The sequence below is a fragment of the Dermacentor silvarum genome, chromosome 3, assembly GCF_013339745.2.
Source record: "Dermacentor silvarum isolate Dsil-2018 chromosome 3, BIME_Dsil_1.4, whole genome shotgun sequence".
In the NCBI taxonomy this organism is placed as follows: domain Eukaryota; kingdom Metazoa; phylum Arthropoda; class Arachnida; order Ixodida; family Ixodidae; genus Dermacentor; species Dermacentor silvarum.
This window is the reverse complement of record NC_051156.1, coordinates 128458556-128481054: the sequence shown is the minus strand read 5'-3', so window position 1 is coordinate 128481054 and position 22499 is coordinate 128458556. Positions and strand designations below refer to the sequence as shown.

Below are 22499 nucleotides of genomic sequence, written 5' to 3'. Positions count from 1 at the left end.
TGGTCTCTCTATAGCTGCATGCGCGTTCATCATTTGATGTGTTTAAAGTTTCATTGAGAATAAATTTGTTGGCCAGTATAAGAACGAGTTAAGATGTATCACTATTTCTCAATATTATCTACGCTATTCTGGCCATGAGGCCACCATGTATCTAAAAAAAAACACATACAGAAAATTGTGAGTTTGACTGAATAGTTACAACAGTAATAATTCGAGCTTTTTAATGAAAACAGCATACGTGCAATTCAAATCTTATGTTTCGGATAAGGGGGTGATAAAGTATTGGCATCGTGAGCACGGTGACGCAATGTCTAAAGTACACACTTATCACGGCAGATGGTTTCAGCCTCGGGACTCAGGGGAGTACAACGATGTCAGATGGGGAGTTATCGTAGTTTTCGTTACGTTGCGTACAGACAGGTGAAGTGGGACCGGCCCGAGAATTTCTTGAATAATTGTGGAGGGCTAGTGACAGAAATGAAATAGAAGTATATTGGAATAGCTCTACGTTTTAGCGACCAAGCGGTCGCACCATCTCGTCTATTATGCTACCGTAAGAAAGAGGGCTACAGTAGATATTTGTAGTGGTGAAAGGCTGCCCGATATGTGCTCTCTAATAAATATAGCACCACTAAATAACGATAATTACAAGCAATGAATCTAGTGTTTGTTAAATAGACCGCAATACACCGCACTATGCAGCCGGGAGTGTCATAAGTTGCATTCTTCTCTTGCCTTCAGAGCATCAATTGTTTTTTTTATGTACCAGATGACAAGAGAAAAAAAGAAAACATGTGTCAGCGAAAGTGGCATGCTACAAAAGATTCAAGACTTCCTCGGCATTCATCGATGGTATTACTCTTCGAAGTGCTAGAGTGGCGACGCGAATGGTTCTGACGGCCGTGTTTCTAGGAAGTAGCAACTGTGATTATCGCATGTAATACTTGTAAAAGCCGCACAAAAGGCATGCATACAAGACCGGGACCTTCACATTCTTCGCTCTTGTCACTCGCCGTTCACTGGCAGTACGGTGGTATACAGCTCGTAGGCACACCGAAACCTCTTAAATGCTGCTTACCTCAACGATGTTGGTAAGGTAAGCCACTACGCAGAGGTCAGCGAGGGTAAGCCGGTCGCCCAGGACGTAGTTGCCATCTCCCAGCACGTGCTCGAAGCCCTTGATGACGTTCTCCTCAAACTCTTCCACTTCATTGCCCGTAGGAATCTTCAATTCGTAGATGCGTGGCCGCTGCGAGGCAGCAGAAATAGCCGCTCTGGCCATGTTCGAAATAACCGAATGTTACCGATACCAAATCTTTATGACGGGTTCGGCTCCCGTGGGTTTGTCTCTCCTCTGTTCTAAGTTATGTTTTTGTCCAATTTTCTTTTCTTTCTCCTATACTGAGAATAGGTGGTTGACCACAAGTTGAAACCTTATCCGTAATTCTCTAAGTAGAAAAAAACATAGGCTTAGGTACCTTTTCCTTCCTAATTTCCGTTACTGCGACAGCTGCTAAACAGCTGTAATAGCTTTGGTAATTTATTCCAGAATTTCGACATTTCATACGTCCAATGAACATTACTTTCCGAATAAAGACAGGACTACTACAAAAGCAGGTCGAAGATGGCGTGATATCGACAATGCCAGTGAAAACTGTGGTTGGACGATGACGACAATACGATGACGACGACAAATAAATACTCACTTCATTTGTGGCAAAGAAACGATGTTGCTAAGAAGCTATAGTACTGTTTTTCGAAATTACGCGAACAGTATTGGGCGAGAAAAGCTGACATGTAAAGCGTTCTTGCTCGGATAGTGTTGACAAAATTGGTATGCGATAGAGCAATTTTGTAAGATTTGAACTCGGCATTATGTTGTCGGTTGTTTCTAACTGAAGAGGTGTCGATATTATTTTAACTATTGCAATGTTTTATATGATTGGCGCAATATTTGTTTTTTTTGGGGGGGGCGGTATTTTTACATGCAAAACATATCCTTGGCGAACATTTTCCACCTATCTATCTATCTATCTATCTATCTATCTATCTATCTATCTAGCTGCCTACGTCTTGGCGCTCTCATAGTAGTTTCGGTAACTTCGTATGTACCAAAATTGGCATAGTATGACTAGAGTGTATAACGAACATAAATGTTAGGTCATGATATGAATGTCCTGAAATGCGTGTCATGTAGGTCATGAAACAACTGCCTATGTTTTGGTACTCTCATGGCCGTTTCATTAACTTGGTAGGCTCCTCGCACGCTGCCTCGCATAACATCGATTGCCACAGGCAGTAGAATCTGCCGGCTTTTTGTAGGTGAATCGCAAGAGTATATGTCTGAGTTCTTACAGTTGTATCACATGCATATATGCACCAGCAATGTGTATTCTATAGATATATATTTTTGTATGTGAGCTTAGACGCGCAGAATAATATGAGCGTTGAGTTGATTTCCACGGTTGAGAACGCAAATCTTCTCCATTACAGAGCTACACATGCTGTAGCCCGGCTAAGCAAAACTTCGTCAAAGTAGTGCTGTCGTGTTTTTTTCTTGCCTTTGCATTAGAAGATATTATATATGATATGAAAATGATGTAATGATGACAAATATGACAGGTTCGTGCCCGATATTCTTTCTGCCGCAATGGCATTACAGCTCCATGAATGTACAATATGGAGATCGCGATGATGACGATGATGATGATCGTGATTTATTTAAACACAAAATTTCGAGCATCGAATTTTCTGGGCTACTTTCGGGAACATTGTTTTTGTACGCCTCCGTTGTTCATGATCTCCCAACTCTTCTGCGGGCAAACTTTAAATTGTCTCTTGCGGACACGTTTACTCTACCCTTGCTGTCGCTGAACCCAAGGGCTCCAAGTATGCCAGAGGAGGCTTACCCGACCACTGAGCAGATATCTTCAAATTCTAATAAAACATGTTCCGTCGTTTGCCTAGCTTTACTGCAGCAAGCACGTGCTTCTACTTCCTTGGTGTACCTTATCTTTATAACTACGTGCTCTAAGGTATTCTGTCGCGTGCACCGTATCTTGAAAGCGATCTTCACATGGCTCTGACATTTGTATGCGCTGTGCGTTCGCAACTCAGTTTCCGTTGAAGCGATAGACCGCGCGAACCTTCGCTCGCTGTGGCGGCTGCGCTTGCTGCCAGCGTTTTGACAGTGGTTGTCTGCGGTCATCGAGTGTGATCTATTTATGTTTGTTTGTGCGCGCTGACAGCACGCTTGCTAATTCAGTTAGTAAGCGAATCTGTCCAAGTTTACGCAGCCGATAAAACTACTATCCCTACACCGAATACCTCTCTATTAATTTGCTATCGCAATTGATGCTTCGCCTTTCGTGCTAAACTGCAACATTTTTATTCCTGTTTGGTAGTCACTCATTGCAGAATTTTGGAACTTAACTACGCTAAGGACGAGACACTGAATTAGAAGAAGACAAGACCAACGCAGACTAACAACTGGTTTTTTTGAAACCACACAGTTCTTCGAACAATGCGCATGCGCAAGCTCAATCATAGCCGCGTGACCGCAGAACCCTCCGCGCCAAGGCCCTACCTACACCAAGAAATCGAGATCTTTCTTGAAAAGATACAGCGATGGTTCGTTGACGCAGCTATCTGGGCCATGTCTTGCTATCAAGGAGGCTTCCAAGATTTCACGTGCCCTTTGGTTCCTTGCTTGCCCTATCACCTTCGTTCTATTAAGAATCGGCTTACATTTTTTTTTCACGCATGACCTACAATGAACTAGCAGGTGCTTTCCGCTGACCTCTTCTTGTGAGTTAGAGTGCTACATTAAACGCTTATTAATATATCTTCCGCTTTGCGCCACGTAGAACAACATTCCACATGTCAGCGGAAACTCGCACACCGCCTCTCTACAATATGGTACATACGTGCTTCCGTGATTTATGCCACATCCATTACTCTTGGGTTTGTCTACATTAGTGACCACGTCAACTTGCAGGGCGCTGCAAAAATCACATCATTACCCAATTTTCCGACCACCTTCTTCATCACATGCGAAACCTTATGGACACATGGCATCACCTCAAACGTTCGCCTCTCTCTCTTTTTTCCTTTTTCAACCCCAGTGTTGGTGATATGGTGGCATATGATCTTCAACAGTGACTCAGCTACAGCCTGGAGTAGAGCCTGTGGAAAATCTACATTACGGAGACTTTTCACCTGGGAGAAGAAACTAACATGCTCACCTTATGGTGACATGACTTGGCAAGAGATAACCTCAAACAACAAACAGCATTGCCCCTCTTTTCCAGCTTAGAGTGGCATGAATCAAACGGTAGAAGTGCCTTACTAGAATGAGGCGAGAAGGACCACCTAATCGAAGAACAGCCTTCTGTCTAAAAATTGCAAAGAAGCGCTCTCAGGCTCTGTTCATGTCTTTTGTTCATGAAAATAGTTCATGTCTTTAGATACCTGGACGACTTTTTAATCCTCTTAAATACTAACCCTGATGGTGACCTTGAAGAGGTAGCGAAACACATTCATAAGTCGTTTAAATCTACATCCACTAGTTGAATTTTACCTTTCAATTGCCTGAGAATGCTTTTTTGCAGTCTTTAGACATAAGGCGGTTCTTCGATTATAAGGACCACCTATGTTGGTCGGACTCGCCTGGTTCAAATAAGGCACTTCTGCCGATTGATTCATTTCACTCTAAGGTGGTGAAGGAGGGCATTGCGGTGTCGTGCTTGAGGTAATCTCTTGCCAAGCCTTGTCACCATAAGGTCCAAGTTAGTTTCTCCTTCCAGGTGAAACGTCTCCGTTATGGATATTTGCCGCAGGCTGTACTCCAGGCCATAGCTCAGTCGCTGTTGAAGGTCATATGCCACCAGAACACCGACACTGGGGTTGAAAAAGGAGAAAAGAGAGAGAGGCGGAAGTTTGGCGGAATGGCATATGTCCATAAGGTTCCACATACCCCGGAGCAACTCATGCTTATTGTATCCCCATAGCGCTCTGTGTTTCATTATGACCGCATTTCTCTTCCTCTTTGCTGTTATTGTTTTTTCCTGTGTTTCCATATATCTATTGCCTTCGTTTTCCATATACCTAGGTATTTGTATTATTTTACCCGATGTATTTCCTGGCCCTGTATCAATACTGTCTGTTCCCTGTTTTCTTTGAATACCATAAAACCTGATTTCTTAGGGCTAAATTTAATGCTAAATGAACACCTTCCTGTTCACAGATATTAGCCAGACTTGAATATAACTTTGCTTGTTAGCTAGCAACACAATGACGTCCGCATAAAACAAGCCTTGCAGCTGCTGCTCTTCATCGTGCCGGCTGTTTGTATAATAGATTAAACCCGACATTTCTTCCCTATGGCGCCTTTTCACATCCTATGTTGTAAGCGTCATCTGGCACGTACTTAACTAGCTGAAGTTTTTCTTGGATTATATATTTTGCAGGAAGTGCTGTGGTGGCGCTTTGCATTCGCTGACACACGCTCTTGCCGAAGGCCTGGTAATAACGTCATAAGTAATAAATAAATAAATAGCTGGCTAAGCAACCTCACTTCCCGACTAACTCTTACAAAACGAACGCTAGCACTTGCGCTGATTACATTCGGTGGAAACGCTTGCATGCGTTTTGCAAACAGCATTCGAGTACTCACTGCACTCACCATGAATTTCAAGAAGTGCGGCTGTATTGTGCTAACAACCGTGGCAAGTGCTTGATCGACGCGCGCACGAGCCTTGATACAGGTCGGGTAAAGTTCGGAATCGGGGGCGTGCTTCCTCAGCAGATGGTAGCAGATGGCCAGACTGCACAAACGAAACGGTCACACAATCACCCCTCAAAGAAATGTGAGCATCGGTGAGGTCGCACTTGCGAAGTATGATAGCTGGCTAGTGCCAGAATCTCACTGAAAGCATGTAGTTGACATTCACTACGGACGATCAGGATTCGCTCTTGTAAGAATGGCTGTATGTGCCTTTCACTCTGGACATAGCGTAAGCTGCTCAAACTGAATAGTCGACTGCACTCGGCGTTCAGGATGGCTCTCGCGAAATAGGTACCTTTTTCGACTTGGCTTATGAAGAAGCGAAGGGAATGGTTGTTGCGTTGGATGTCATCGTCGTCATCATAATTCCTTTGTGTTTGAGTGGCAGACAGCGCCACCTACGCTGGCTGTGCCGATCCAGTTTCTGCTGAAGGCGGTTGCCCAAAACTAGTTACGCTGTAACCAAGCAGAGTTATGGCTAAAAGGCCACCAGCGTCCACGCAGCGAATGGCACGGCTGCGCGCACGCTGCGTCACAAGAAGGGGCTAGTTGACGGCCTTCTCCTCCTAAATTTTATGACAATACTAAGACTACTTCAAAAGTAACGAAATTTTATACAGAACTTCATTGTTATCTCGGCAGCTTACAGGGATTAGTGCATGTTGAAGCTGATAATCCTGTATTGCAAATTGCAGTACAGAAATGGCCCTGCATTCAGCCCCGGGAAACAGTGTATGTGAATTTGGACGAGTTGGTGGTTACTGTGAACTTATTCAGCTAATGCTAGCGAGCAAAGTATCGAATATTTGTTTACCCAGCAGCTGACTTTAGGCTGATGCCCGACCCCCTGACCTTCCTGTCGGCTCTGACTGAATTATTGTAGTGTATTCAAATATAACTATCTGGTCGTGCTTCATTGGCACCACTTTAACATTAAAGAACATTACAGAAAGAACATTACAAAAAAAGGAACTTGTGGTCATTGTTACACGATTGAATCGTCATAAACTGGAATCTCTGCTACATAGTGTTAAGAAGTCAACCAATCCTTCGTGAGTGCATATTGTTACGGAGCGATCCATACATGGATCAACACGATGCTTGGCAGAGCGACAACGACGACGATGAAGACGCTGGCACTTAGGCCGGATCGGACATCTCTTGCCCTAGACTCCTCTGTATATATTTTGTAAATATATAGGAAACAATATGTAGGAAATATCTAAGGTAACGCTCACAACTTTGACAGGAAGGTACAGAGCAGACCTGGCATGGAAGGACGGCTTAAATAGCAGAAAAAATCACAGGTTTTCTATGCTTTCGCCAGCAATACTGTAATGACACGCAAGAGGGCTTTCGTGGCATCACGACTGTAGTTAAATAAAAAGAAATAATAGGTTTGTAGTCACAATATTTTCTTCTGAGATGTAACAGCAATTGTTTAGAGTAGATCATGATGAGTTTGACCGCCTATAAAATTTGTTTATTAATTATGAGCGCTTAATTTCATCCAGAAAGCTTGCTACATAAAACCCATATTGAAGTCACGCTTTGTTGCTGTTTATTCCATGTCAAGTTCTTGAATTTTAATATTGCCTTCTATATGACTACTTTGTCGGTGCTGAAATAATAGGAATAGCGTGTATGATACAGAATTGTAGATGGTGAAAATTAATCAAATGCTCTGCACTACGGCAACTCTCATAACGCCAGCATTCCTACCTAACGCGAAACATCAAAAGTCCCTTGGATTACGTTGTGCAACTCACCTTTCATATAAAATGAAGCCATCATCGGAAAGCGTAGGAAGCTTCTGGAATGGATTTATCTGTATCGAAACAAAAGGAAGAAATTTAATCACGATTCAGTATGAACTAATATAATACGAGTATATAAAAAACGCTTAACTGGGCCGCGCAACGCTTCAAGTAGCGAAGCTGGGCGATCATAGCCCAGCATTTTCCGGAAGTTCGCGTGAACTTTTCATGTTATTATCATGATGATTATAATTTCTTTCGCGCGTCTCGGACTTACGGCTGTCACTGCGCGTTGCATAGCGCAGCTTGCTACACAGACACCGCGTTGCAATGAGGACAAATAGTAGTACAAGTGGGTCATTGAGGAAAATGACGCTTAATTTCTGCTGCCCAATAGGGAGCACGGCACAGAAACACGCGTTCCAGCAGACCCGCTCCGTGAATGCGTCTCTCTCTCTCTCTCACTGTCATAGCGCGCAAAACCTCTTCACCTCGCAAAGCACAAACGTGCGGACGCGCCAGCTGTGGACGAAGACGACGATGCTCGAACGCAATCATATGGTTCGCATAAATGCATGCTCTGTAAGGGTGGCTGTATAGTCTAGTAGTTAAGACTTGGGACCGGGGATACGCGGGCTCGAATCCCGCCTCGGCAACAAAGTTTACTATCTTTCATTTCTTCCTAGTTTCTTGATACGAACCACGAACCACAAACTACGGCTGTCTTAAACAGCTTCGCTGTTCATATACTATATGAACTCGACAAAAGCGAGCTATATTCTAAAGTGAGTAATACTCACTTTTGAGTGCATCAATCACGAGCCCATAGGCATTGCCCAGGATGTTGCCACCCATATTTCATTGGCCACCCATTCTTTTCAAACATTCTACAACACATTTATTAATGCATGATCATTAAGACTGTCAAAGTTAAAAAAAAGCACGTATACTTAAACAGTGCAACTGACGGTGGTCTGTTCCGGACCACTGTTAGTTGCACATCGCTCCTCAAAGAAGCAGGACCTGTGTTGAGTGAGCTCCTGCACAGAATATTGCAATGTGGCACACACGGCTTAATGCGTGAACACGGAACTTCAAAGATGTGCATCGTAATGCTCACGCATTTCTCTTGCACTCACTGCTAAATCACCAATGATGTTTTTACTTATTATACCTTACAAGCCCATTATTATACATTGCGTCAATGCGGCAACATAGTGGCGGAAACTACACTGAGTTTCTAATATTTCCATTTATTATCCTCCCCTTATCTCATACTGCTACGAAGGGGTCTTTAAAGAAATAAATTCAAGTGTACTGAAAAGCGAGCTTAGATAGACAATAATATTCAGAGGTTGCTGCACCTCCCTTGGTTTTTCGGCTGCGTGCCAGCAACGTAAATAGGAAAGTAAGAAAAAGCAATGAGAGGCCATTAAAAGTTGAATTTCGGCTCAGTTATCCGGCTTACCTAATATTGCGATAGCAAATATATGAGTACACCAGGCGGCTGTTCACCGTTGGCGTCACCGTTGCCATCGCCATAACGTTTCGTATATATTTATGCATATGTATATGTATTGACTTGTTTTCGAGCTACTGTGTTGAACTCCAAGTTTCTGCCCAATATGTTAGCGCCACTTGAATGCAATGATTGTACACTTTTCTTTTCAACGACAGTGGTAAGCTGCCAGTCAGGATTTGGTAACGCCTGCCGTATACACTCCAACCCATTTTTATTTTTCCGGAACTTCTTTCTCATGATCAGGATCTCTTGTGTGTAATTGACGTGGATAAACGTACTCATGCACAAACTCTAGAATCTCACTGTCAATCATGAATTACGGTTCCCTTGCCAGAGAAGAAAGATAACCGAGAGGTCCGGTTTACTAATCATGTCATAAGGAGACAACAGACATTGACACCAAGGACAACATAGGGGAAATTACTTGTACCTAATATTTGAATAAAAGAAATGATAAGTTAATGGAAATGAAAACGGATGAAAAACAACTGGCCGCAGGCGGGGAACTATCCCACGTCTTCGCTTTAGGCGTGCAATGCTCTTAGCATTCAGCTACCGCGGCGCCGTTTTCCGATTCACTTTCTGGGGTATTTATGTTTTTACAACTAGAACTAACACTGGGAGTGTAAGCCAACGCCACCACTCACAAACCTAACGGCGGATGTGGAACATCCTTTCTGTCGCAGGCGTCACGAGTACGTGATCTTTTTGGGTGAAGCCAACTGGTCAATAAACCCACATATGCTACCTGAAGCATCAATGTTGCCGGTTCTTGCCAGACATATGAACGTTACCTTTGTCTTCTGCATATTAATCTTCAGCCCCACTCTTACACTTTCTCAGTTAAGGTCCTGAATCATTTGTTGCAATTCATCCCCAATAATGCCGAACAGGACAATCTCATCTTAATCTGCAAACCGAAGGCAAACCGAAGGCCTTCAGTTTGCAGAACACGTTGTCCTGTTCAGCAATATTGGGGATGAAGTGCTCACTTACTAAGCCTTCCCAGCTTGAATACTTCTAAGCATGCAGTGAACGGCATTGGAGAGATCGTGCCTTCTTCTTGATGATATAAATTTCTACGTTTTTTGTGAACAAGCAAAGCAGCTGTGCAATCTTTATAGATACTTCGAATCTGCAGAGATACTCCCTAGGATATTCCCGTATGTCTGAGGTACTCCTTGATTAAAGGGTCCCTGAAACGGTTCGGACAAATTTTGTAGACGCGTAGGGTGCAGCTACAGTAAAACATTCGCGTCACAATTTAAGTGAAGCGTCTCATATTAAGAGAGCTACAGACGATTACAAGTTACCATCCTCCCTAGCCATGCATTTCCTCCTCAACTCGCTCGCCGAGTGATCGGGGATGTCATGTTGTGACGTACGTTGTCGTTTATTTCCGGTTGTCTTGGAGCCAGCGCGCGAAGGCTCGCCAACCTCTCCGCTAGCCGCACGGCCGTCGATCCCCTGCGAGAGCGATCAAGTAGCGTGCGTTGCGAGCGTTCTGTCGCAGCGCCGAGAGTGTCCGGTATTCCGGTAACCACAGACGGGCTAGGGTGTTTTGACGGATATCCAGATGCGTAAACTAAAGCCCCTCCATACCGCTGTGATGAAGGAGCTTCGTAGAGCAGCCTGATCGGCATGCATGGTCCAGCCATCTGGTGGCCCAGAGCTCAAACAGCCAAATACAGATCTAATATTCCTGTAACCAAGTATAAAACATTTGAAGCATATAAAAAGACAACGTGTTCAAGATTACGCTCCTGCCAAAAATTTGAGCCAGCAGCAAAGTAGAAAAAACTTGGTTATTGCTATATTAGCTGTGTGTTTGGTTGAGCTTTGTGCCGCCAGGTGGCTGCACCGTGCAAGCAGTTCACGTTTGCCCCTCCGTTGATCACGTAAAACGTGGTAAAACAGCCAGTGCACTTACGCTTGCGTTCACCTGAATACCGGATAAGCTAAATTCTATTGTGGCAATCCTTCGACGTGATGTGACGGCCGCAAACGCGTAGATGCTGGCGCCGTTTGGATACCGTCAGTCCGATACGCTGCAGCCACTGCGCTGGTCTGCCGTCTTGCAGCGGGGTACGATGTCAGCTTGACATGTCGCCGCTCGCTACGTTTGCAGCCCACAACACAAGGGCGAACCATGGTGCTCGCGTAAAGAAAGAACAAGACCAACACTGACCGCGCAGCTCTCGTCAACACGGAGCACGTTGTAACACAAGCAGACGACACTTGCTGTGGGCCGGAAGTGCTTTTTGTGTAGTGATACATGTCCTTGTGCATTCTCTTTCTGTTACTTTCTTTTTATAGAAACAAATTAACTAACATCTAAACTATTACGAACAACATTTGTTCACCATAATGTTGGAAAAAGTATCCATGACGCGCCCTGGGCAGCGATTCGGATAGCTGGCCCAGTGACGTATTCTGGGCAAAACACGTCATCTGGGCAAAAAAATCTGCCGCTGGCGTGCTGCAATCGGTAGCGATGTACATTTTTAAAACCTTATAATAAATTACACGCTTTACGTGGAGCGCTTAGATGCGTCAATTAATGATCAGAAGGACCTATTCTAACGACTCAGTACGTTTGTACACAATCGTCAAAATCGTTTCAGGGTCCCTTTAAGAAGCGGCTTAAACAGGTGGGGTCGCCTGGTAGCGCAATGATCTACCAGTCAAACGCGGAGCTAATATTGCATCAACCAAGTGTATTGTACTTCGCTACTGGTGTAAATGTTTGGCAGTGGTGAATCGTGACACATGGCTGTGAAAATCTAGACCAGTAGCAAAAAAGAATACAGTTGTTTAGTGCAATATTACCTTTGTCTAAGTCTTTTTGAGCTATGTGCTCAACTACACGTTTTTTCCCACTCTATTGCTATAAAATAAAAGTATTTCTGTTCACTTGACAAAACCTTATTCTACCGAAGGTACGTGCCCGAAATCCTCTGGTGATCCCAATTGCGAAAACAGGATGCGTGCCATGTTATTGCCACGTGTCATTGCAGCCTCCATGCAGGCAGGAAGAACGGCTCTAAATTTTGCTTCCAACTTGTTGGGATGTCGCCCTGACAAGCTAAATATATCGCTCACTGAATATTTGGGGTCATTCGTATTTGACGCGTCACGTGACGCCTCCGCACTCGCACCATCTGCCATCCACCCGCGTCGGCGACATGAGTGCACGTGCAACAGGCGTAGCTCTGTAGGATATATTGGTGTAGGTCAAGTGACGTAACTAGTAGGGGTGTGCTAATATTTGAAGTTTTTGAAAAAATAACAACTGTAATATTGTCCTATCCAAATCGGTTTAAGAATCGAATATTCATTATTCCTTGCCGCAAATAACAGGGCGTTTTGCGATGAGGGCTCCCTGTCCTACAGCGCCCTGTCCTGAGCCCTTGTACTGCGTCGCGCTGTTTCTGTATTTTTCTAATGATTAACCAACCAGCCCCTTTGAACACGCTGCTAACAATAAATGTGTTGGTACCTTTGTTCAAAATTCTTTGGCACATCTGTGTCGGGTGCTAAACAGCTTCGCTGGTCGTCCACCTTCACAGAGTGGAATGGCTAATGATTTTTGTTCATGTAGTATTAAAAACATGCAATAAATAGAAAAGAAAGTGATCGTGTCGTAATGGTTCGAACACCGGGCTGTTGGGTTCGGCGGTAGACGTTTGATTCCGCTATCACTCATGTATCACTGTCTTCTTGTGAGAGTGAGGCGAGACAAGAACCCATCTACCAACTTATATACCTACCTGCCCACCGCAAAGAGCCAAGAATGAGGCAAAATATGCTTCGCATTAAACAAAGCATCTTGGATAGTACTTTTGAAGATGCTGTTTCTGCTTGTTTGTGTTTGTATTTTTTTCTATAATCAGCTATGTGTCTTTTGCCTTGGTATTTACCTTGCCATTACCCTCTGCAATGTACAACTGTACCTTGAGGGTATAACAATAAATAAATAAATGACAGCGACGAAGCCGGTGAGGTGGTTACATTTAGTGCTGGTTTTAGGGATGAAATAGCCATTGTACTGAAATATGATTTTCCAAATTGTGAGACGAAATGCATAGGCGTAGCAGTTACTTTTGTGCTTCAATGCATCAAAGAGCGTTTTGTTGAAAAACTAAGTGGAACAGCGAATTTTTACGGTGATTTTGATGAGGAATATCTCCAAAGTGGTGTCATTTTGGTAATTCGTTTCGAGTGGATATGTCTTGCAAGCTCACCTGATACAATTCATAAATTGCAATATGTGCTGTAAGGTAAGTAATTAGGACGTGAATTATTGAATTTTTGCTGATTAGTTGAATATGGGCTTGGATTTATCATGCAAGTAATCTCCACTTCTCTGAACATTGCCCTCATTGCTCGAGGCCTAGAGTTATGTTATCTGAAACAGACGATTTTGAAAAAAAAATTATAAAATATAGAAAAATGCTCATCCCGTAAATTGACTGGGGTCCCTGACGGTGGATGAACATTTCAGTTTAGAGAAAACTGCAGTTTTGTACGATTTTCACTTCAGGGACGAAGGTGCTCTGGAGAACTTACGGCGCATGTAAAGAAGTGTGTGGTCAGCATTGCTAGTTTCGTAGTTAACGTGCATGCTCCATGACGGGTCGTGAATAATATTAATCCCAAGGTATTTATAAGACGAGGAAGAGGAAAAAGCTTTGATTCTGAACCATAATAAGATGGAGCTAGAGTATCAATGGGCAGGGGCCATTTGTTGTCAGGCGGCCAAAAGTCCTTGAATTCTGGCGGCTGACTCTGCCTCTGCGTTGGAAATCTTCATTCCCCTTAAATGCGGTAAAGTTAACATCAAGTTTCGTAGACTTGAAAAGTAGTAAGTCACATCAAAGGCCCATGTCGTATGGAGGCTGTCCACACTTTCTTCGCAACAACTGCGGTTCCTGTTGTGTTTTACAGCTGCCGAAGGATGTTTTGTGTGAGTGAATAAAAGGGAGACTACAGCAACCTAGTTCGTTCATATCACTTGTACCGCACTCAATAACAGTTGTCATGTCGCGGCCACCTTAGAATATGACATTTTGATGAACTACCATAACCATATTTCGGCCAGATCACTTCAGTTTGAGGGAATTTCCGTGAACTTGAGGAAAAGTTCACGAGGTCGCACTACCATTGTGGGACCTCAATAGAAGGAAAGAGTTAGCAAACCGCTGCCACTGCGTGATCGGTAAGTTTTATGCACTTCCACTCGATCGCATAAACCATTCTACGCGAAAAAAGCACCGCTGTATCTCTGTAAATGCTTCGCGCTATAAAAATGCTGCCACGTTGTGTAGCTCACGGAGAGCCGGATGTTTCGGCATTCCTAATACACTGGCGCGAGTTACAGTGTGGTGCTACAGAAGGAACTAAGTTCAGCGCCGAAGACGCCGAAGCAGACTGACTCGCAAACTTAACCCACCATCTCGTATGCCGCCAAGCCATTGTAATAACTTGTAAATATTCGTTTCGGGTGTCTTCTGACAAGTGAACTCACTTCTTCCATCCACAGAAGTGGACAAAAGCTTTTCAGCCTAATTAGTTTTCACTATCGGCAGCAGCATCCCTATTTGTGTAGACATGTCGAAGAGTAGAACGCCTACTTGACCATTTTGCAGACCCACCTTTTGGTACTCAGGGGTGCGGTGCTCGTCTTTGGAAGTATTCACATTCTTCAGCTCCAGGTCCACGCCGATGTGCTTTGCCAGCATGCGGACCATGAGGCACGGTGGGCTGCTGTAAATGTTGTAGAGGATGTAAGGCATTGCGGTAAGACGGCGGTGTTGCGCGAACGGTTCTCTATTGGTAAGAATGCGTGGGGATCTTGCCGCGGTCGTGTCTGCTCTTTACCGCATCTTCCTGCAAGTGTGTATAGTAGGCCATGGCATGATGCACGATGAGATGCTATAGTGTGTTCAGCTTCCGCCAAATTAGGCCAAGGCCTACTCTTGCAGCGCTGTTGGGAGGCTGCGCTCATTGAAGGATGCGCATGGTATGACAGTGTCGCGTACACGCGGCCTGAATTGTCCCATAAAGCGTATCTGATAGCAGGAGTAAAGCAAACAGCCTTGTCTTCATGTGCCCACGCAGCGTTTGTGGCACAATGACCCTTCCCAAGAGCATTTGTCTCCGACGCTTATTTTCCGAACCTTGATATGTCTCGCTACTTAAGGGCGGCCTCGTGAAGGTTACATAAGCAGTAAAACGGCTGCCTTGCCCGGAAACTATGTGCAACTTGTCATGAATTACACGGATCGCGTTTCATCACTTCCACTTCGGCGTAGCATACTGTAGCGACATTGATTTCTTTATTTGTTTTCAAGCCCTGCATAATTCTCCTGTTGTGCGGAGTACACACACAAAAAAAACGAATCATCGGCCCTTAAACTCCGTGAAGAAGGTTAACCAGCGAAGCTGAAACCTACGGCACCCGTGATTGCGTACGGCGCGGAGACAGCTAAGTTATTGACGCAATCACTGGTCCACTGTTGTCGCTTGCGTTCGTTGTCTCGAGTTTGCTCGGCGGTGTGGTTAGCAGCGTTCGCCGCCATTGCCGCTTGCGATTCTTCGAAATTAAATTGCTTCAAAATTAAATCTGTACGTTACGTAAGACAATGAATGGCTCATACCCCCTTAAGTAATGGTTCATGCCTCATTACGACGACAGAACAGAAGTGAAATTCGACGCTGGAATGATGAGCGGGAACGCAGCCAGCTGTTGAAGCAGACTACGACGACGAAGGCGGGAGCAGTGGCACACGCGCGTTTCGAGCACGAGCACGAGTCAACGGGCCAGCTGCAGGAGAAGAGAGGACGCTGGAGCCGATGCTCATGATGATAGTCTATGGACAGGCGATTTCGCCTAGCCATATAAATTTTCGCTTTAAAAACTGTTGTTGCCCTGCATCCTTTATGCCGGGAAATGGTGGCACTGATGTTATGTATTGCTGCCGGTAACTAACGACTCAATATAGAATGGTGAATTACTAACATGATACCCTCTCAGAATCACTTGGAAGTAGATGGTTCACTGCTATAATATACTGACCATAGCGTACCAACTTTCGAAGCGCTAACAAAGCGTATTTGTGTCGTGTATATGGCGTCTGTTGTTCCTGTCCTCTTCACTTCCAAATACCAGCGTTAGAGCACAAATATGCGTTAATCTTTTCGCATATCTATATTTTGTTAACACTGTTATGTTTCCCAGCCTAATGTGATTTTCTACTTTAGAAAATTGGGCAGTCGCAAGCACACTGCTTCCTACTTCCCTGAATCAAGAAGGGCGCCGACAGATGCAGTAGCACACTGTGGTATAGAAGCTACATAAACAGGGATAAAGTACCTCACAAAGGCTTGTCTACGTTTAGATAGGCACACAGATAGGTCTACACATCAAAACGTAGGCCAACCTTTCTGTAGGCCAACCTTTCCATAGGCCAACCTTTGCAAAATTTATCCCTGTTTGTTTATATACCTTCCACACCACAATCTAGACCTCAGTAACCCATGCATAGCGGTAGCTGTTGCCATGTACACTGTGTATACAATGCACTAAACAGGGGGCAGCGAAATACGAAATCACTGTCCGAGCATGGTCAGAAAGGCTGGACACGAAGCACACAATTCGGCTGGTGGCCTCTATCGCTTGTCGTCCGCTGCGCAAATGATAGGGCATCTGAGTGCCCCACCCCCAAAAATCTATCTTCCAGAAGAGTGGTTATGAATTAGGATTTCAATGATATATGAAAAAGGCAATATTTGGCAACATTTTTTGGGAAACCTTATTTACGCGGTTGTAAATCTTTATATTTGCGGGAAGTTTGCAATTTTCGGGGAGATTCGATATTTTGACAGTCGGTGCTGATTCATGAGGCCGCGATGATCGGACGCCCAAGAACACAGGGCGTCAGGCGTCTCGCCTTATATCACGCAGTTCTGGGGACAAACAACCGACTCTAAACTTCGAAATGCTTGAATTCGCTGCCATTTCTCACCTAATCTTAAACAAAGTTTACCTTTTGGTGCTGTCCTGACTCGCAAGCTTCTTCATCGCACTGTCCGGTAACGGAAATAGGTAGTTAGCGAACATTGTAATTAGTTGAGGTACTACAGTTAAGCGTGTTTGTGGCGGGTACTCCCAGTTTTAGTTCTTTGACGGTCGAGTGGAGCCGTGAAACTTAATGCGCCGCGCACTAAACCACATCGATGTGGCAAAGCAACAGGCAGCTCAATAACTTCGACCATGTCAGAAGTCTTTTGTGAGCACAAGACAATAGTATACCACATTATGTTACGCATCCGACCAAATGTTTCGAATGCGGCTGAGGCTCTCACATGGGCTATCGTGCCCAACAGCAGTTAATGGTAAACGCTGTATCTCACCTACAGGTGTTTCTCTCAAGCAGCAAATGCCCAGGCTAGGTTACGCCACAACATGGTAACCGTGCTGAAGTACCGAGAAGCATAATCGTTTGTTTTTTCAATCTTCCCCCTTTTCACCTTAAGTTCCTATTGTTAAAAATGAAACATTGATTGCTTGATTTATTGAAGCGAGGCCAGGTTGTCACAAGCTTTCAGGACCATCGCTGGTTTGAACATCCTTGCTTTGGCTAATATTGCCACGTGTAATTTTGGCAATAGTGTTTCAGCGGCTGAAGCGATGAGGCTGTTAATGCCAAGAACAAACCAAGATGACTGTCGTTTCCGTGCTGTGAAAGTCGGCCGTGTCAGGCCCCACTGTCTTCAAATTATTATTTCTCTTGGTTAGAGGATGCTACCGTTCGCTTTCGAAGCATACAAGTTCTGCAGATAACGCAGTATTATTGAAAAAGTGACATCATTATTGAACAGCTTAATTAGAATGAGCCAATTCCTTAAAATGGCTCATTTTGGGGAGGTATGTTGGATGTTACAATTTTTTTTGTTTAAAAATTACTTCTCCGTTCCTAAATGTCTCCTTGGTAGAATCTAGCATTCTTGAATTCCATTCTAAAAACACGAAAACATAAGTAATTACTATTATTTGATTCCAATCGCAAGGTCTGTGGGTGCGCCGCCATGCGTACGAGATGCATACGGAACCATTTTTGTCTTTGTGTGGCTGAACTATATTCCGATATGGCTATGCGAACACCACAACCTGCATCTATTCTGTCACGGTAAAGAATCGTGGTCATGTCTCATTCTGCGTAGTGTCACACTACGTTTTCTACGCAGTGTGACATTCTTGCCGCTTTATTAGCCCTATTAATTCAGTGAGATTTACCCTGCACCTGTTTTGGTATGTTTCCTCACATAAGCTCCCTATATTGCCTTCAATCGTTCTGGCCGTTGCTTTTTTTTTTTTTTTTTTTTTACCTCCAACGTTGGACCTCCACGTATTGTCAATATACATAAAAAAACACTCATGCATCCATCATAAAGGGTTTGATGACCTCTCTTGACATTTTTTACATAGAAGAAGAAATAAACTTTATTTAAAGAGCCGGCACTTTGCTTTTAGTGGCCTCAGGTGTCGGCTCGAAGTCCTTGGACTCGGCGGCACCTTCGGCTTACCGGATGGCCAAGAGCTGGTCTTCCAGCTCCGAACTTTTCAGGGCCGCCTCCCAGCGGCGGCGACGCCGACGGAGAAGGTATCTGGCGACCCCAGCAGCCAGGGCAACGGCGGGAATGAGTGAACTCGAGGTTCCCTTTAATCTAGTAACGCCTGCCGTTTTGGGCGCGTCGCGAACGGCGGCGGTTTCGGTACCGTTGTTGCCGGCGCATTTCCCACAGCATGTGTCGCAGCGTTGCTCTGTGTCCGAACGCTTTACACGCAGCAGTCGGGTATAAGCTCGGGTAACAGTGGCGTAAGACAGGCCGGGCTTGGGTAACTGTGTGTTTGCAGTAAGCGTAAGTTTACGGCCACTTTCCTGTTTAATTTAACGTGCGGTGGCAGGAATTTGCATCTTTCGAGTTTGTAGTGTTGTGTGAGGTCTCTGAACGTGGTCAGGCGATCGCTCTGCAGCCATTCGTGATTGTTGTTGTTGCAGCGTGCCTGTTGTAGTGTCTCGATTCGGCAGATTCGGCAGATCCGACGCCCCGCACTCGGGGGCAGAGGCGGCGGCCACGTAGTCTGCCACGGCTCGGCAAGTGAGACCTCGAGCCGCGGCGTGGGCTGCCTAGTTGTCCGCGAGCGGGAAGTCGGTGTGTGCCGGGGTCCAGAGGACGAAGACCGTACAATTTTGGGACGTCGAGTCCCTGTCATCAAGTAAAAAACAAAACAGCACCATGAATATGCACAGGACCAAACGACGAGTAACAGGACAGACACAGGGCGCACTAACAACTGAAGGTTTATTAACAAAAGGCGCAGAATATGTATACCGGCTCAACATGAACAAACACACAAAGGAAACTGTCACTTGCATCACATGGCCAAGCCTACTGCACGCGAAATGCGGTTCTTCTAAGGAATTTGACATCCTTATCCGAAAGTATGACGGAGGGCATGCTAACACAAGACTCATCCAGCTTTTTTATCTCCAGGGCTTCAACAATCTCCCTTGTTAGTTTGTCTGCCGATATGAACATGATACTAGTATTTTCCATTAATGCAGCGCAGCCGCAGTTCCTACAATGAATACCTAGATGTCCTGATATTGTCTTTGTTGTGTTGTACTTATGTTCTTTCAATCTCTCATTTAGGCACCTTCCTGTTTGGCCTATGTAAGATGCACCGCAATCCAAAGGAATTGAATAGACAACGTTTTTCGCGCAGTGCACAGGCTTATCTCGATGATTCGTGGTACATGCATACGGTATACGCCTTTTGTGAATAAACCTTCAGTTGTTAGTGCGTCCTGTGTCTTTTCTGTTACTCGTCGTTTGGTCCTGTGCATATTCTGGCGCTGTTTTTTTTTTACTTGATGATGAAGAACCAACTAGCCCAAAAATACGTCCTTACGAGTCCCCATCCTCACAAATTTGGATATGCGGGCCGCTTCCCGCGAGACGCGGTCGCGTGCGAACCTTCGGACTGCCGCCTGCGAGTCGCTGATCACGATCGCAGCGTTCGGCACCGTGACGAGTGCTAAGGCTATCGCGGCTTCTTCTGCCACCTCCGTGGGTCCCGTGGTCACTGTGGCACTCGCGAGGCATTTGCACGTGCTGTCTACAACCGCGATCGCGTGTGCACTTCTTCCTTCGCCCTATCGCGCGGCGTCTACGTACACCGCCTCGTTACTCTTCCTAAATTTCATACAAGGGAAAATGTTACTTAGTAGCCTTAATAACACAGGGCTAAGACCTGATCTCGTTGACGGCATTTGGGCTTAGTACGTTCTTTACAGACTGCACCCAGAAGCAGGAGCTACTTTACGGTTATTGAAACATGATTGCTCTCCCTAGAGTGCAGAATTTCAAGTGTTTAATTTACCCTTTCCGTTGCTGTGTACAGTATACGACAATAGAATGCTTCAGCAGTAAAAGCATTGATATAAATTATCATGCTTGAAATTTGTCGCGTACATCTTGAAGCACTTCTGATTGGATTTGTGCTGCAGGTTTAAATGACATCTGCAAAATGTTTTAGAAATACTAGTGGGAAGATAAACGGTTGGGTATTCTTTCTCGCTGTCCGTGGGTCGTTGTATCTAGCCGGTTAACTTTTCACACGTAAGCAATACAGGGCTACTTAACTCGGAAATCTGTCTGTCTATCTGTAGCGTGGGACATGATGCGCACCATAGGTATACCTGAAATCCTAAGAGGATCTATATATATATATATATATATATATATATATATATAATATACATATATATATACATATATATATATATATATATATATATATATATATATATATATATATATATATTTATATATATATATATATATATATGTATATTGTGATGTGTAGTGCGCGACACGGTGCGGTGGCAGGAGACTGTGATATTTGTAGTGTGCGACAAGGTGCGGTGGTTGGAGACAAGGAGCAGACGACAAGGAGAGCGCGCGCCGAGGCGAATTTGGAAAACGACGACGCCGAAGACCGCCCGGCGCGTGAACACGCGGCACAAAGAAACAAAGAAACAAACGAAGCGCCATCCAATTGGAAAGAACCACGGCGCTCACGGGGGCCAATGACCGATGCCCACGGAGCCCGAAGGTGACCAATCCGAAAGGGACACACGGGCCAGAGGGAAGAAAAACGAGGCAGTGACCGAAGAGAAGGGGAGTTCGAGAAGCGGCGCCGGGCGAAGGACGACCACCGGACCGGGAGCTGAAGACAGGCCGTCGGGTTCCGGACCCGAGCCTCCACGACTTCACCTGGCCGGGGCCTCCTGCCAGCCAGTTCCCAGACGTCGCCACTCCACCCGACCACGGATGGCTGCCCGAGGTCGATGAACTCGTGAGCCCGCAGGCAGAACGCAAACAGTTGGGCCACGGGCCTGAGTTTGCACCGAGCTGCCTGGCCACGACGCCGCCTCCAACTAACTGTCCGGGCCGCCACGCCGCCAGCGTGCCTTCTACAAGCCAGCGCTGCTACGCTCGGGTTTCCTGCCCATCGCTCAGCGACGCCGAAACGTTGGTGAGACGAACGCCGCCTTCTTTCGTCGCCTTGCCGCCACCCTTCCACATGGAACTGTGTTACGCGCGCTATCACCTATGCCAAGCCCTAACTCTGTGTGGTGTTTAACTTGGATTTTTTTTTCTTGTGTCCTCCTTTCTATTTATTCCTTCTGCTTTTCCCTTAATTTCTCCTACTTTCCATCTTAACGTGTATATTAAATGTCTTGTTCTGCTCTTTAAAACCAACGGCTTCGTCCTTTGATTCGGTCCTCTGAGGCTCTGCCTCAGAGACCTGCCTTCAAACAAGAACCTGCTCATCACAAATTGGCGTCCGCTGGACAGGACGAAGCCGTTTGTTTTTTCTTTTTTTTTGTTGTTGTTAGTTTAAGAGCGTAACACAATGGCTAGCCCACGAGAGTTATTGGCTTTAGCGGAGCGCATGGGGCTTGAAGGGGCGGAGTTAAAAGCGTGGTACGACGAGCAGGAGGCGCGAGCGCGAGAAGAGCGGGCTGCAGAACGCGAAGCGAGAAAGCAGCAAATCGAACACGAACAACGTGTGCTGCAGCTTCGTATCAAGGTAGCGGAGGTGGAAAGGGCACGAGCACTGAGAGAGATTCGCGAGCTGGAGTCTCATGCAAGCTCGATCGAGCGAGCGTTTGACACGCGCTCCAGACACGACGTTTTGAAATCTCTCTCCAGTGGCTGCCTCGAACGCCGTCGCGGTCTTTCGTTAGAGTTAGACGCGCAGCGAGGAAGCGAGAATGAAAGTCTGGCGGGCAGCAGAAAGGGTAGTATTGGTCCTAAGATGGGCCGCAGTGAAAACATAGAGGATTTAGAGAAGGAGCAG

At 45.3% G+C, this 22499-nt stretch overlaps 2 protein-coding genes across 2 annotated transcripts in view; one reads left to right on the top strand and one right to left on the bottom strand.

Annotated features, from left to right (window-relative positions):
• Window positions 1-14910, bottom strand: part of LOC119444775 (uncharacterized) — a 59077-nt gene extending 44167 nt beyond the window's left edge. The window contains exons 1-3 of the mRNA XM_049664733.1: window positions 14719-14910; window positions 7555-7613; window positions 5684-5825 (exon numbers count right to left, since the gene is read on the bottom strand). Of these exons, the coding sequence (XP_049520690.1) occupies window positions 5684-5825; window positions 7555-7613; window positions 14719-14859 (342 nt within the window). The 5' untranslated portion in view covers window positions 14860-14910. The remainder of the gene's footprint in view (window positions 1-5683; window positions 5826-7554; window positions 7614-14718) is intronic.
• Window positions 1-22499, top strand: part of LOC119445778 (glutathione S-transferase 1-like) — a 603258-nt gene that overhangs the window by 546894 nt on the left and 33865 nt on the right. The gene's annotated exons all lie outside the window — the stretch shown is intronic.